General features: G+C 39.5%; 1 protein-coding gene and 2 pseudogenes across 5 annotated transcripts in view; 2 read left to right on the forward strand and 1 right to left on the reverse strand.

Moving 5' to 3' along the window:
- Positions 1–2,688, forward strand: part of LOC145656215 (Friend leukemia integration 1 transcription factor-like) — a 25,219-nt gene extending 22,531 nt beyond the window's left edge. For 4 of the 5 annotated variants that reach the window (XM_081709572.1, XM_081709571.1, XM_081709574.1 and 1 more), the window contains 4 exons: positions 538–597; positions 1,123–1,185; positions 1,427–1,474; positions 1,614–2,688. In XM_081709572.1, the coding sequence (XP_081565698.1) occupies positions 538–597; positions 1,123–1,185; positions 1,427–1,474; positions 1,614–2,143 (701 nt within the window). In that variant the 3' untranslated portion in view covers positions 2,144–2,688. The remainder of the gene's footprint in view (positions 1–537; positions 598–1,122; positions 1,186–1,426; positions 1,475–1,613) is intronic. The other variant, XM_081709573.1, reaches the window with a different exon arrangement.
- A 2,755-nt stretch (positions 2,689–5,443) lies between these two features.
- Positions 5,444–8,412, reverse strand: LOC145656216 (ATP-sensitive inward rectifier potassium channel 1 pseudogene; annotated as a pseudogene).
- A 1,760-nt stretch (positions 8,413–10,172) lies between these two features.
- On the forward strand, positions 10,173–12,042 carry LOC145656217 (ATP-sensitive inward rectifier potassium channel 1 pseudogene; annotated as a pseudogene).
- Positions 12,043–13,577: the final 1,535 nt, after the last annotated feature.

A 13,577-nucleotide genomic window follows, 5' to 3' on the forward strand; every position in this document is an offset into this window, starting at 1 on the left:
TTTTCTGTGTGTGTCTGCATGTTTGTGTGTGTTCCAAAACTGGTCAGTCTGTTACAGCCTCCTTAGCTGTAATTTATGGCATCCATGGTGTTTGGTGTTCCTTAGTCATGCTTTGGGACAATACTGAATGCCAAATAAAACCACAAAACTCTGACCAGATATCCTCTCCAGAATCTCTCTCTCTCTCTCTCTCTCTCTCTCTCTCTCTCTCTCTCTCTCTCTCTCTCTCTCTCTCTCTCTCTCTCCATTCACAAATAGATACACACATACAGCTCACCAGGGGGGTTCTTTTGACTTCTCTTTTTTCCAATACGTGCTCATATTTCTACAAGTCAAAAAATAAATGCAAACTACACTTCTAGTTTGCCAGCAAGGAAACGAAAATATAAACAAGTCTAGTCCTACATACTCTAGGAAATTCAATATTTCACAACATTTCACTGCCAGGAATGATGTAAACCCATATGGTGAGTGGTTTATAAGATAGCAATAAAATCAAATAACTGAAATTAAGGGAAACATTTCCTCTCTCCTCAGATGTCTCTTATGATGCTGTGCGACGAACTGGCTGGTCGAGCAATATGCACAGTGGCAAGGGTGAGCAAGCCAAGGCTCCTTCTACTGCTAACTGACACTTAATTCATGACACAGCGGGTTTATTTGTGTCATTCTGTGGTGTGCTAAAGAAAATGGTCTCCAGCCTCTCATTACTCCTCCTTCCTGAAAAATGCTCACATGCTGAGCGTCTTACACGGCTTCCACTGCAGTGTTTCTCAGGAGTCCGCACAACATACACCACTGTTACAGTCTCCTCGGGTATAAAAGAAAGCATTAAAGCTTTATATATAAAAGAAAGAGATGTAAATCTATAATAAAGCTTTAAGCCACAGAAGTTAGGGGTTCAGTCTTCTCTTCAGTGCCACTGGGAGCTTTAGTGCTCCATTAAACACTTAGTGGTGCAACTAGCTGATGGCGCTGTTTGCTTTGGACAGAAACTGCTGTGTGGATGGACATCACGCTGATGTGTGTGCTCACTGGACTCTCTCTCTCTCTCTCTCTCTCTCTCTCTCTCTCTCTCTCTCTCTCTCTCTCTCTCTCTCTCTCACTCTCTCTCTCTCTCAGGCTCCCCGACTGTGGTCTCTCAGAACGTGGCCAAGAGTTCTGATCAGCCTCGGTCTCAGCCAGGTACCACAAACAGAATTTGGCTTTATTGCCCAACCAAAGCTAGAAAGTTTTCTTTAGTCTCTTCTTAAATACAGTAAATAAAAAGCACACAAAACAACAAAAGCAAACATAAAGTAACCTCCTCTGTATCGTCATTATTAAATCTACATTCCCACAACACCTCCTAATAAAGGATGCAAGCTCATCAACTTTTCTGCAGTTCTACAGTCCTACAATACACTCATTCGGTTTTCTCCCTCAGATCCCTATCAGATCCTTGGACCAACAAGCAGTCGACTTGCCAACCCAGGTAAGAAGAAGTTGATCCAGGCGAAATTTTCAAGACCATGACTGGTTACTATATCCAGAACACTAGAATGTTCTAGTAAAGCAGGAGAGGATGATGTGCTTCTGCTTCTGACGTGCTCGTTTTATGTGTGTCTTTCCAGGGTCAGGTCAGATCCAGCTGTGGCAGTTCCTGCTGGAGCTGCTGTCGGACAGCGCCAATGCTGGCTGCATCACGTGGGAGGGAACCAACGGTGAGTTCAAGATGACAGACCCGGACGAGGTGGCGCGGCGCTGGGGCGAGCGCAAGAGCAAACCCAACATGAACTACGACAAGCTGAGCCGCGCCCTCCGCTACTACTACGACAAGAACATCATGACCAAGGTGCACGGCAAGCGCTACGCCTACAAGTTTGACTTCCACGGCATCGCCCAGGCTCTGCAGCCCCACCCTGCTGACTCCTCCGTCTACAAGTACCCGTCCGACCTGGCCTACGTGCCTCCATACCACGCGCACCAGCAGAAGGTCAACTTCGTCTCGCCGCATGCCCCCTCCATGCCCGTCACCTCCTCCAACTTTTTTGGCCCCACCAACCCTTACTGGAGCTCCCCAACGGCAGGAATCTACCCAGGTGCCAGCGTTCCTCGGCACCCCAACTCCCACGTTCCCTCCCATCTTGGCAGTTACTACTAAAGCCCCTCCCCTGGCCGTCATGGCAACTCTCCTGGCTGCACTCGGATACAAAAAACAAACAAACAAACAAACAAAAAAAACACAAACAAACAAACAAAAGTTAAAAAGGAAGAAAGTAAAGGATGCTGGGAAAAGAGAAAATGGTTACGCTTCTCTTTTTGAGCAGAACTCTGGCTGAATTTGCAAAATGAAAAACTGTTTGAAGAAATTGGAAGGAAAGAGAAATTTGTGGGGGAGGGATTAAACCAAAAAAAAAAAAAAAAACCCACAACTGGACGTCATGTTTTGATCCACTTCGAAATGGAGTACTACTTATTCACAGGACAAGTGACTGGTTTTGTGGAGTTTGTTTTTGTGGACTGTTTGTCTGGAGTGCCTGCATCTCCACTTGTTTTCGTGCCTTTCTATCGCTGACAGTATGGGCCAAAGCAGTATGGGCCAAAGCAGTATGGGCCAAAGCATCTCTTCCACACACACACACATATACACACACACACACACACACACACACACACACACACACACACACACACACACACATCAAACATAGACGCTTAATTTTACCTTGAAATGACTGATAATTGACTGATATAGTCACTGAAAATCCACCGCTGTAAATCGCCACGTTCTGCAAATGTGAACTCTCCTCAGGCCATGACGTGGCCATGTCTGGACCTGTGCCAGGCTGTGGAGCAGCATCGTAGCACAAAGATCATCCCAAAATGGCAGAGGCTGCAATTGCTCTCTCGTATGCTTATGATGAGCGTAACATTCCAGTGCTTTCAAATAACTCGGGCCTGGCCATGTGATTTCAACCTGTTTGCCCACCTGTCCCCTCTCCTCTAAAAGGAGGGATTCATTCTAGATTATCTGGCAACTGGAACGTGTTGCCGTTCACTTCTCTCCTGCCGTCCTAACTGGAATGCTGGAGCCCTGGCAGCGCGTGAGGGAAACGCTGTAGCTTTGCCCGTGAGGTTTGTCCCAAAGTGTGCGCCAGGCTAGCTTGCGCTAAACATATTATTGCACATCTAGTTCCTCTCCATCTTGATGGCAGAGTCAGTATTAGTGCCCACTGACCTTCTCAGTCACCACAATTCCCTGATTTCTTTTTTTTTAATGCTGTACTTGCAAGTTCCTAGTATTTCCCAGTGTTTCAAAACATTTCCAGCCAATGGGTCAGTCATCACAACCCCAGTAGTAATATTCCAATAACTGGTAACTGGTAAGGTAACTGATATCAGTCAGTTACTGATAGGGATACATAGTATAGTAATTCCTCAATTATCACTGAAAGGTGTCTAGATGCTAAATGTGGTTGGTCAAGTGAAAATCAAACACTGTAAAACGATAAAAGTGTTTAAAGCCAAACTACAAGGCTAGGTCTGGTGTGAAAAAATGTCCATGAGGCAGATGATAAACTTCATCTCACTTGGTGTTAATTTTAAAGCAATTTTAAGTGGTTTGTGTTTCACCACTGAGCTATACTGTGTTTGTAACTTAATTTTCCAGTGAAAATTCACTATATTTAAACCAACAGTAATTTCACTTAAAAAAAGTTCCTTAACTCATAACCTTTGCCAGTCCTTACCTGAAGCTACTTAGCTCACTGAACAGTTGAATGTGGACATTATGCAAAGTACCTCTTAAAGAAAACTTTAATTAAACAAGTTAGCCGTTTAAACAATACAAAAGGTTGACACCATAGAGATCCTCAGATTCGCAAACGCTGTGCGTTTGTCAGACCTATTTGCTATTATTTTTTAATCGATGGTCAACTAGGCATTAAAAAGCATCTTACTGTATAAATTATGCAGAGTTATTTTCATATGTGACAGTATTAAAAGATCAAGATAATTAATACGAGTTGACCTCGGTCAAAATGCAAACTTTTTTAAGCCGTTTCTGAAGGTAGTATGTACAGTCTTAATGTTTTTGTGTCTGTACATTTGGACAATAAGTTTATGAATGTTTTTGTTTTTGATGTGCTCTGTGCCTTGCCACTGCGAGGTAAAAAATAATTGATCTGTATGTTGTTTTTTTTCCTTTGATGATACCACAAATGCCTTACAGACAATTGTTGTCTTTATAGACCACAATCACAACACATTCTCAAGTGCCAAAATAAAATCATCATTCCTACAAGGGATCCAAAGGTGAAATCTCAGTTCCAATGTGCCTCACAGTTGACTGGAGAGTTATAAATGAAACGCATGTACTATCCCCTTCACAGAATTTTCTTTAATATATCATCAAAGCAAAACACAATGTAAAAATAAGCAATAAAAATCCTAAAAGTAAAGCACCCTCCCTATCATCTCTTCAAAGTATCACTATCTAATAAACGAAACGTGCTAGTTCATATATGCAATGTATTTTGGATATTAAATATATGAATATAGTATATATATATATATATATATATATATATATATATATATATATATATATATATATATATATAATTTTGCAATTAATCATTTTGTTACTATTGTTCTTGCAATGTATTATTACCTTTTATAAAAGGGCTGTGTAGATAAAATGTGATAAAAATAAATGTTTTTACATTACAAACTACTGAACGCGGCTGAAAAAAATTCCTTGTTTTAAAGTGTGCTTCCTGTCAATTTTTAATTCATATTGTAATTCATATTCATAAATGACATCAAACAAAATTATGTTGCTGGATTTCATTCAAAAGCAGCTATATGGCAGCATTGAAGAATTCTCTTCGTCTCTTATGTCTCAACTGACTTAATAAAGATAAAGCTCTAAAAGTTTGCTAAAATTTGATAAAACGTTAAATATAGCAACAATGAATGTAAACACAAGTCTTTTTCTTTACAAACAAATTTAATCAGGTTCATCATATAGATAAAATGACAAATTGTGAGGGAAAAAAACCCTGCAGAATCAGATATGTATAGCATGTCTACTTAATTCACATTTGGTACAAATCAGAATTTTCATGTGTACTAGATTTTACAGCAAATAATGAGGAGCAACAAGTGATGCTCAAAAAGGATCCAGAAAAAAGCAGACATGGACGTTTCCACCACAGCAGGCTGAACATCGGATACTGTCCTAAACAGAATTCACTCATGCTGTAGTGGACATAATTCTTTAAACAAATTCCTAAAATGAATGTAACAGAAGTGTGACATAAAGAATAAAACCATTTCCCTTATGTGAGTTGCTCATTTTCCACTTCACAGTCCTTTTCATGAATAATTTATGCCACATATTCATTGTCATTGGATAATTTTCCCAAGCTTTTCAAAAATATGGCTTTTATGTGTAGGCATGTGTCTTACAAATTGCAAATATTTCCTCAGTAAAGAGATTTCTGTGTGTGTGTGTGTGTGTGTGTGTGTGTGTGTGTGTGTGTGTGTGTGTGTGTGTGTGTGTGTGTGTGTGTGTGTGTCTGAATGGGTGGGTGAATTTAAGTGTGTGTATAAGAAATTTATGTGTGTAACAAACACGAACAAATTTTCTCATTTACTGGAAATGCCTTTGTCTCACATGTGAGTCAGAGGAAAGCATTCCCATGGCGCACCACCCTGTCTTACACACGTAGTTACCCCATCTTCCCCTCTGCTGGCACCTGGCACAAAACACCTCTATCTTTAGCACGTTCCATGTCTTTGTACCCAGGCCTCAAAAAGAATAAGAGATTCTTATCTCTCTACTTGTTTGATTTCACTGGCACTGGCTACTAAACTATCAAATCTAAGATAGAGCTATAGTTATATTGCAATAATGAAACAAATAAATACAAATACTAATATAACATTGACAAAGATGACCAAATTATGCAACAGCACTAACAGAATCAAAAACATTGGTTTCATCACTTAATAAGCAGCTTAGCAAATGACTTATTAAAATAGGCTACCAAGCTGTAGAGTGTTGATGCAATGTGGAGGCAAGCTCACATAGACATCCATAGCTTTGCATTGTCTGCCCCCTTGTGGTAAATTTCAACACTCTGAAATTCGAACTCTTTAGTACCCTTTCAAATTAGCAGTAATATAAAATAAGTTGACTAATATGTGTGAGGATATAGCAGTGCTTAAATATATGTAGGAATTAGGCATTATTTGCAAGGTCGTGGCAAATTAATGACAAGTCATTTATATTTTACTGTACTTTAACAGTTCCTTTAATCCATTTAATTTATTTTTAATAGTTCAACTTTAGTTAAGCATTGTTAATCCTGCTATGTTATATTACCATATTTAGAGAAAATAATCACACCTCACCACGAGAACATCAACCATTTAGAATGTTCTCAGAGGTCATTTACATGTTATTGAATCATTTGAAACAACACATGCTGTTTTTCCCTCAAGCTTGCATGCAGAGCAGGGAATTTAGATGGAAAGACTGTTATTTGGTTATTTATTAACTTTATAATGAAGTTATACAACTTTTACCAAATCCCTTTGTGAGAGGTAGCCAGCTTTGCTAATGAGACAAAAAAACATGGCAGACATATTAGTCCTTGTTAGTGAAACTTTGTTCATATTAGTCAAAATGACTCCCCGGTTACATGGCACTCTTTAAAATGAATAAAGGTGCACATCTCATATGTCCACAAAATCGAGCCAAAAGCTCTCACAACAAGTCCAAAGACAAACCCACAAATGTGCATCACATATGTGTAGCACTGGAGTTGTCTATAAATTCATTCTGTTGAAACCCCTCATTGTCAGAAGCAGAAGTGCAATGGTCACAGTGACCTTGTGCATTGTGGGAGCCGGAGGCACAGTGTGGGGTGAATGAGGGCATTACCCTGGATAAGTTGGAGAAGTCCACACGAAATTTGCCTTCTTTGCTTCGGGAGATGATGGGGAGGAACTGGTAGCCCCACATGATCTCCTTAGGCAAGTACGAAGTCCTAACTTGGAAGGAAGAGCTTGTGGATTCGGCTGTGCCATCCAGGAATACCACCAGCTCAAACTGCTGTTGGTGCAGAGTGTCTGCTGTCATGTGGAAGAATGGACTTGATTTGTCAATAACATGATACAAGGTCAAAGGGCAGACAAAGAACAGGTTGTCCTTCCCAGCGTCCACCAAGAAGTCAACACTGATCTGGTCCATGATGATGATCTCGCCTTCAGGTGTGACTGTGGTCCTAAGCAGCTTGCCGTAGAACTGGCTTTTGATCATGAGGGTCTTGCGCAGGTTGGCCACTCGTAACTGCAGGCAAAGCCTGTCTTGTCTGGTGCAGATAACAGCTATCTTGCTAAAGGTGATGGTCTTGATCCTCTTCCTAGGTCTGGCTGCTTTGGCCATTATCACCCCACACCAGAAGCAGATGATCACCGTACCAAACACAGCCTCAGCTGTGAGGATAGTTATGGCACTAGGGCAATAGGGAGTGATGAGGCGATACCCATAACCAATGGACATTTCAGCCTCTATAGACGTAAGGAAGGCACTGACCATGTCAACGAGATTAATTACGCAAGGAACATGGTCAGAAGATGGGTTTTGCCATGTCAGGTCACCATTAGCATAACCAGCCCAATACCACAAAAGCCCAAACATAAACCAGGAGAAGATGAAGGAGGCTATGAAGTGAAGGATAACATAGGGCCAGTGCATCTCCATTAAGCTGGTCCAGAAATCCAGAACGAGGATGAAGAGGCGGCTGTACCTGACACTGCCAAAGGCAATGTGACAGTGGCCATCTTTGGTCACCAGACGGTTTCTGCGAGCCCGGCGCTCGGCCAGGTAGTTGCTGATGAACTTAATCATGCTATCTTTTCCAGTGGAGAATAAGATTAGCCTGGGGGACAAAGCATCAAGGACACTGAGGATAGTATAGTCACACAAATGTTTTTGGCTCTATGAACTGAATTGTATGAAAACTGGATTTTTAAGGTAAAATGATTGTTATATAGACTTTTATTATGTTATGTAGTCTATTATTATATAGTCCGTACAATGAAATTCATTCCAGTATTTCAGAGATGTTTTCCAATAGAACAAGAACAGTCAGCAAATTTTAGCAATAATAAAATGCTAAATATTAAGCTATCATTTAAATGCCCATTAACCAAATCAAAGACTTCTGATGCCTTAAGACTAAGTGCTCAGTGTTGAATGTGTCATCGTGAAGCTTACCTCACAGATATGTTCAGACGGTGTTGCAGGTCACCAACCAGATTACAGTTTTTTCATTTAAATTTGTGTGCAACCTGTAAATCTCTAAAGTAACCTACGCTACTCATTACTGTCTCACTCTCACACCATCCTTCTTTTTCTCTGCTCCTCTTTCAGAAAAACTGGGCTTTTGTCTGACTGCTGTCTACTGCTGAGCCTGTGTGTGGCTTGTAATGTTTACCTGTACACAAACGTCACATGTTTTCACTATGTTTTCCTAACCAACACTGTTAGGAAAGAGTTTAGTGGGGTAGAATTGGTTTAGAAGTACAGCTTTGGCTCTCTTGCACAGTTCTGGTCTACTCTAAAACAATGTTGTAAGTCAGTTCACTTTCAAGAAATATGTTGAAATCTTCATCTGAAGTCAAGAAGCATTTGGTGCTCATATGTAAATTTATTTAGGTTTAGTTAATAGTTAATTTTATTTCATTTCAATGTGTGTGTGGGGGGGTGTGTGTGTGAGAGAGAGAGAGAGAGAGAGAGCGAGAGAGAGAGAAAGAGAGACAGAGAAAGTGTGCATATGTGTTTATAATGGAGTTTATATTCATTCTTTTTTTTTTTAGTTAGTTTTTTTTAGTACAGTATGTTCTGTGGAAGCATGACTCAGTGCAAATGTTTTCCATTTAAACCAAGGCTCATGGACGTTCCGGCCAGTCCCTCTTTATTGTGTTTTTTGTGTTCATGTTTATATATATGTAATGCGGTGTTTATTGTCACTTGGAAATGTGGACAGCATACAACAATAAAGTAGGAATTTCTGAGAATACTGGGTGGTGATCAACTTCTCAGTCTGAGTCTCAGTTAATAAAAAAAGTGACTTTTCAGCATCATATATCAAATGATTCTGAGCCTTGACCTGAGCTATGCATTCATTTTAGTCTTAAAATGAAAAGCATTTCTAATGTTTTTTTTTGCTTTTTTAGCATGTGTATATTATACAGTACATCCCAGTAACTAGGTGGAGTATAGCTTAAAGCATAACTTGTAAAAAGAGGATAAAATCCTGTGCTGTGGGAAAAAACACAACGAACACAACAAAAACGGTAAACTAATACTTTGTGATCTATTGTCCGCCCTGCAATTATATTCTCTCAATAATACACAGCGTATCCAATAACTTTTGCGCACTGTTTGGACTGTACTATAAAAAAGTAAAAGGTTACAGCAGGTTGCCCTCTTCTCTTGCAATGGTTCATAGCAAGTGCTGTTTAAGCAGAGGTAACTGATGAAAAAAGCACTTCTTACCCAGAGGTAAACAATGTGGGTAGTGGGTGATGAGATATTTTCCTTGAATACTAGATTCACAAAACAAGTCATAAGCTGTATCAGAGTGCTCTCAATGGTATGATATTATTTGTGGACTGTAACGGTATGATTTGACCCTACAAACCTAGCCACTTGGTGCTTTCTGTGTGTTAGTATAGCTGTTTAAATATATGAGTAGCTTCTAAATTATATTAATGGTGAACTGAAATTTGACAAAACAGGAACAAACTCAAACCCCCAAAGGTCAAAACCATTACTTGACAAAACATGAGCAGACACCTTAGCCAATCATAATTTTGTATTGTTAATCCATGCCCCATTCTTGTGGCAAAAAAAACAACAACTGAATTTATGTACAGGTAAACATAACAAGCCCAGCCTGAGGGCACCATACAAAAGCCCAAAGTTGAAGAACAAGCTGTTAGAGACTTCAGAGAGAGAGCGAGGACTTGAGCGTAATGCAGAAGGACTGAGAATGAAAGACTGTCACCTGCAGTTTTGATCTGCAATACACATCCCTGCTTTTCCACAGAGAAGCGTAAACTACAGGTAAGTTCCACCTGAACACACAAATTGTGTTATAGTATTAAAAGCAATTAAGGTCAATAGCACAAGTTCAGCAACTTAACCTAAAAAAGGATTCAAAGTCCTGTTCCTTATAGAAGAAAATTCCCTAATTTAATACATTTTGGTTCCTGTTGTCTTTGTATAATTGTTTGTGTTAATGAAGTTTCTGAGAGTTAATGTACTGCTGAAATAAGAAAAAAATTACATAATCTAAAATGACAAATTCTGACTCGGTACCCCAACTCAAAATGCCTCTATTCTTCTTAGACTGAGTTGCCCTGATCATGACACGCAGTCTGCCCCAGCTGCTGAGAGACTACCAGAATGAGTGGCGGATCCAGCGAAACCGACTGGTAACCAAAGACGGCCACTGTAACATTGGATATGCCAATGTGAGATACAGTAGCTGGCTGTCCTACATGCTGGACCTCTGGACCACCTTAGTAGAGATCCGCTGGACTTTTCTCATCTTCTATTTCATAGCCTCTTTCCTTCTCAGCTGGTTTATAATTGGACTTATCTGGTACTGGGCAGCCTATGCAAATGGTGACCTGACGTGGCAAAACCCATCAGTTAACCACAGTTACTGTGTAATTAATGTCTATGGCCTCACCTCTGCCTTTCTCTTTTCCTTGGAGACACAGACATTCATTGCGTATGGTTGGAGAGTTGTCACCACGTACTGCAATAGTGGTGTTACAATCTATGTTTTCCAGGTTGTCCTTGGTGCAGTCATTACCTCCTTTTGGGGTGGAGTGGTGACAGCTAAAATCGCTCTGCCCAAGAGAAGAGCCAAAGCCATCATGTTTAGTGAGATGGCTGTTATCTGCAGTAGACAGGAAGCTCTCTGTCTGAAGATACGCGTGGCCAACCTTCGCAAGTCAGTGATGATTGGAACCCAGATCTATGGTAAGATGATCAAGACAACAATCACACCAGAAGGGGAAACGATCATCATGGACCAAGTTAACATTGACTTCAGTGTGGAAACTGGAAAAGACAATCCATTCTTCATCTGTCCATTGACCTTGTACCATGTGATTGACAAGACAAGTCCATTGTTCCACATGGCAGTGGACACCCTGCCCCAGCAGGATTTTGAGCTGGTAGTGTTTCTGAACACTGTTGCTGAGGCAACCAGCTTCTCCTGCCAGGTCAGGACGTCCTACGTCCCTAAGGAGATCATGTGGGGCTACCAGTTCCTCCCCATCATCTCCCAGAGCAAACAGGGCAAATATCGTGTGGACTTCTCTAATTTTTCCAGGGTAGTGCCCACAGTTACCCCACACTGTGCCTCCTGCTTCCATGACAACAAAGCCCACCGTAAAAACTCTAGAGGTGGCACTGTCAATGAGGGTTTTGAGATGGCAGAAATCAGTGATCTATAGGGATGGAAAATGTTTTCTAGTAGTAGCTTGAATATGTACTGATACCTTGTTTAATTTTTTGTCAGTGTAACTTCATCTCTGCCTTTGCTGAAAAAGTATATGAAGGTTTAAAAGTGAAAATTAAATGTAATTAATTAACTCCTACAGATATATGCTTGCTGTAAAGAATCAGAATAATTTAATGTATTATCCTACATCATCATTAGGCTTGATCTAATATTGTTTGGAAATCTACAGTCACACCCTTTTTAGCAGTAATATTCTTGTGATTTTCTCTGTGTTGCATGGACTTCATCTGTATTACAATCACAGGGGACTGTTCAACTGACATTTTAGGGGTTGGGCCTTGGATATGTCTGCTGTATTTTCCAGTGTTAGTCTATATAAAACAAGAATTGATTGCTGTAACAAATAACTATCATTTATGATGTAGGCTGTATTTGAAGATTCATATATTAGCATGTATTATAAATGAATAATATATTATTCACAATAAAACAGTAAAATGTTTTTGTCCCATAAGGGAGTCATACACCTATACTGGCACTTTACTATAGTTTTTTGGGGGAATATAGAGAGTAAAACAGCCCCAATGGAAAGGTAAACTAACTTTTAACTGTTACTGAAAATTTCTGCTAAGGAAACACAGGGCTTTAAAACAGGCTTAGAATTAAATATTTTTGTTCACTGATTGGTCACTGTACGCATAAATATTTTCTAATTGTGCATGAATGATAAGAATTATTTTTTATTTGATTTTCCTAGCAGGAATTGTATTTAACGACTTGCAATACTATTAATTAAGGATCAAACTATGGTTGTGGTTTCATAATACATGCATATATTCTTGAACATCATGAGAAAAATTTTAAATGTGCATGACTTAATTTACGATTAGTAATGTGACCAGGTTAAAAGAATATGCAGTATATGTGAAACAATAATAAAGACTGAATAAACATTTATACCCATCGCAATTTCCTACAGCATCAAGAGAATGTTATCTATTATCATAAGACAAAGTTATATGTAGGATACTATGTATAGTCTCCATAGAAAAACAACCTATACAGCAAGCTATGCTCTCAGCTTACAGTGTAACTAACTATTCCAGTACAGAACAGACACAAAGGAGCTTCAACAATAGCACACAATGGAAACGGGGCTCACGAACACATATTAGCAACACTTTGCAAAGGACAAATACAGAGTCTAAATAGAGCTTTGAATAATTCTCAGACATGAGACATGTAGAAAGCAGGGTGGTGGATAGGTGGAGCCGGGGCATCAAATGATCAACCAGATAGAGCAGAGCTGGTTTAGGGTCTCCTGGGGCATTGTGATATGGAATCTATTTCACAGCTCCAAATTCTGATTATATTTTCCACTTAGCAATACTGCTCAGTGTTTTCGGTAAGGTTCAAAGGATTTGAGGAACTATGGCAAAATTATTTTCCAGGACAGTAAAATCCTAAATGTAAATTCCTTTAAATTTAGCTTTTAAATGCACATGACATTATAAACCATTTGTCAACAGCTCTGACAGTGCAAAAAAGCAGTGTCCATATCCCATCTTTCAAAGACATTGAATGGTTCCATCTGGTCAAGGCTAATGTAAACAAGGTTTAGAAGTTGCTGCAATGCCCTCCCATTGAGAGACAGTGGCTTACCATTAATTAAGGTAAAGCTGGTTTCGTGGGTGTCACTGTGTGTGAGGGCTTTACTTATGACACTACTGTGGGTGGCTTTGGGTTTGTTTGATAAAAAATACTTTTTTCATTATTTCTATTAAATACTGTGAAACTGAAATATGAATCTTAATCATTTGAAGCCTGTACATTGGGATCTCTTGCAGAGATCACTTTAGCTGATCATGTTGTTTTAAAAATCCTCTGCAAAAAGGTTTGATAGCTGTATTGACAATTTATATAAGGTCTCGGTTTTAAATAATTTTCGTACTCAACAAAGTATAAACACAAGAGTTTGGCAATACACATATACATAACCTTACATATTAATATGTATTACTATACAGTATCCACAAG

This window comes from Electrophorus electricus, unplaced genomic scaffold (assembly GCF_041902795.1).
Source record: "Electrophorus electricus isolate QZ-2024a unplaced genomic scaffold, ASM4190279v1 Scaffold63, whole genome shotgun sequence".
In the NCBI taxonomy this organism is placed as follows: Eukaryota; Metazoa; Chordata; class Actinopteri; order Gymnotiformes; family Gymnotidae; genus Electrophorus; species Electrophorus electricus.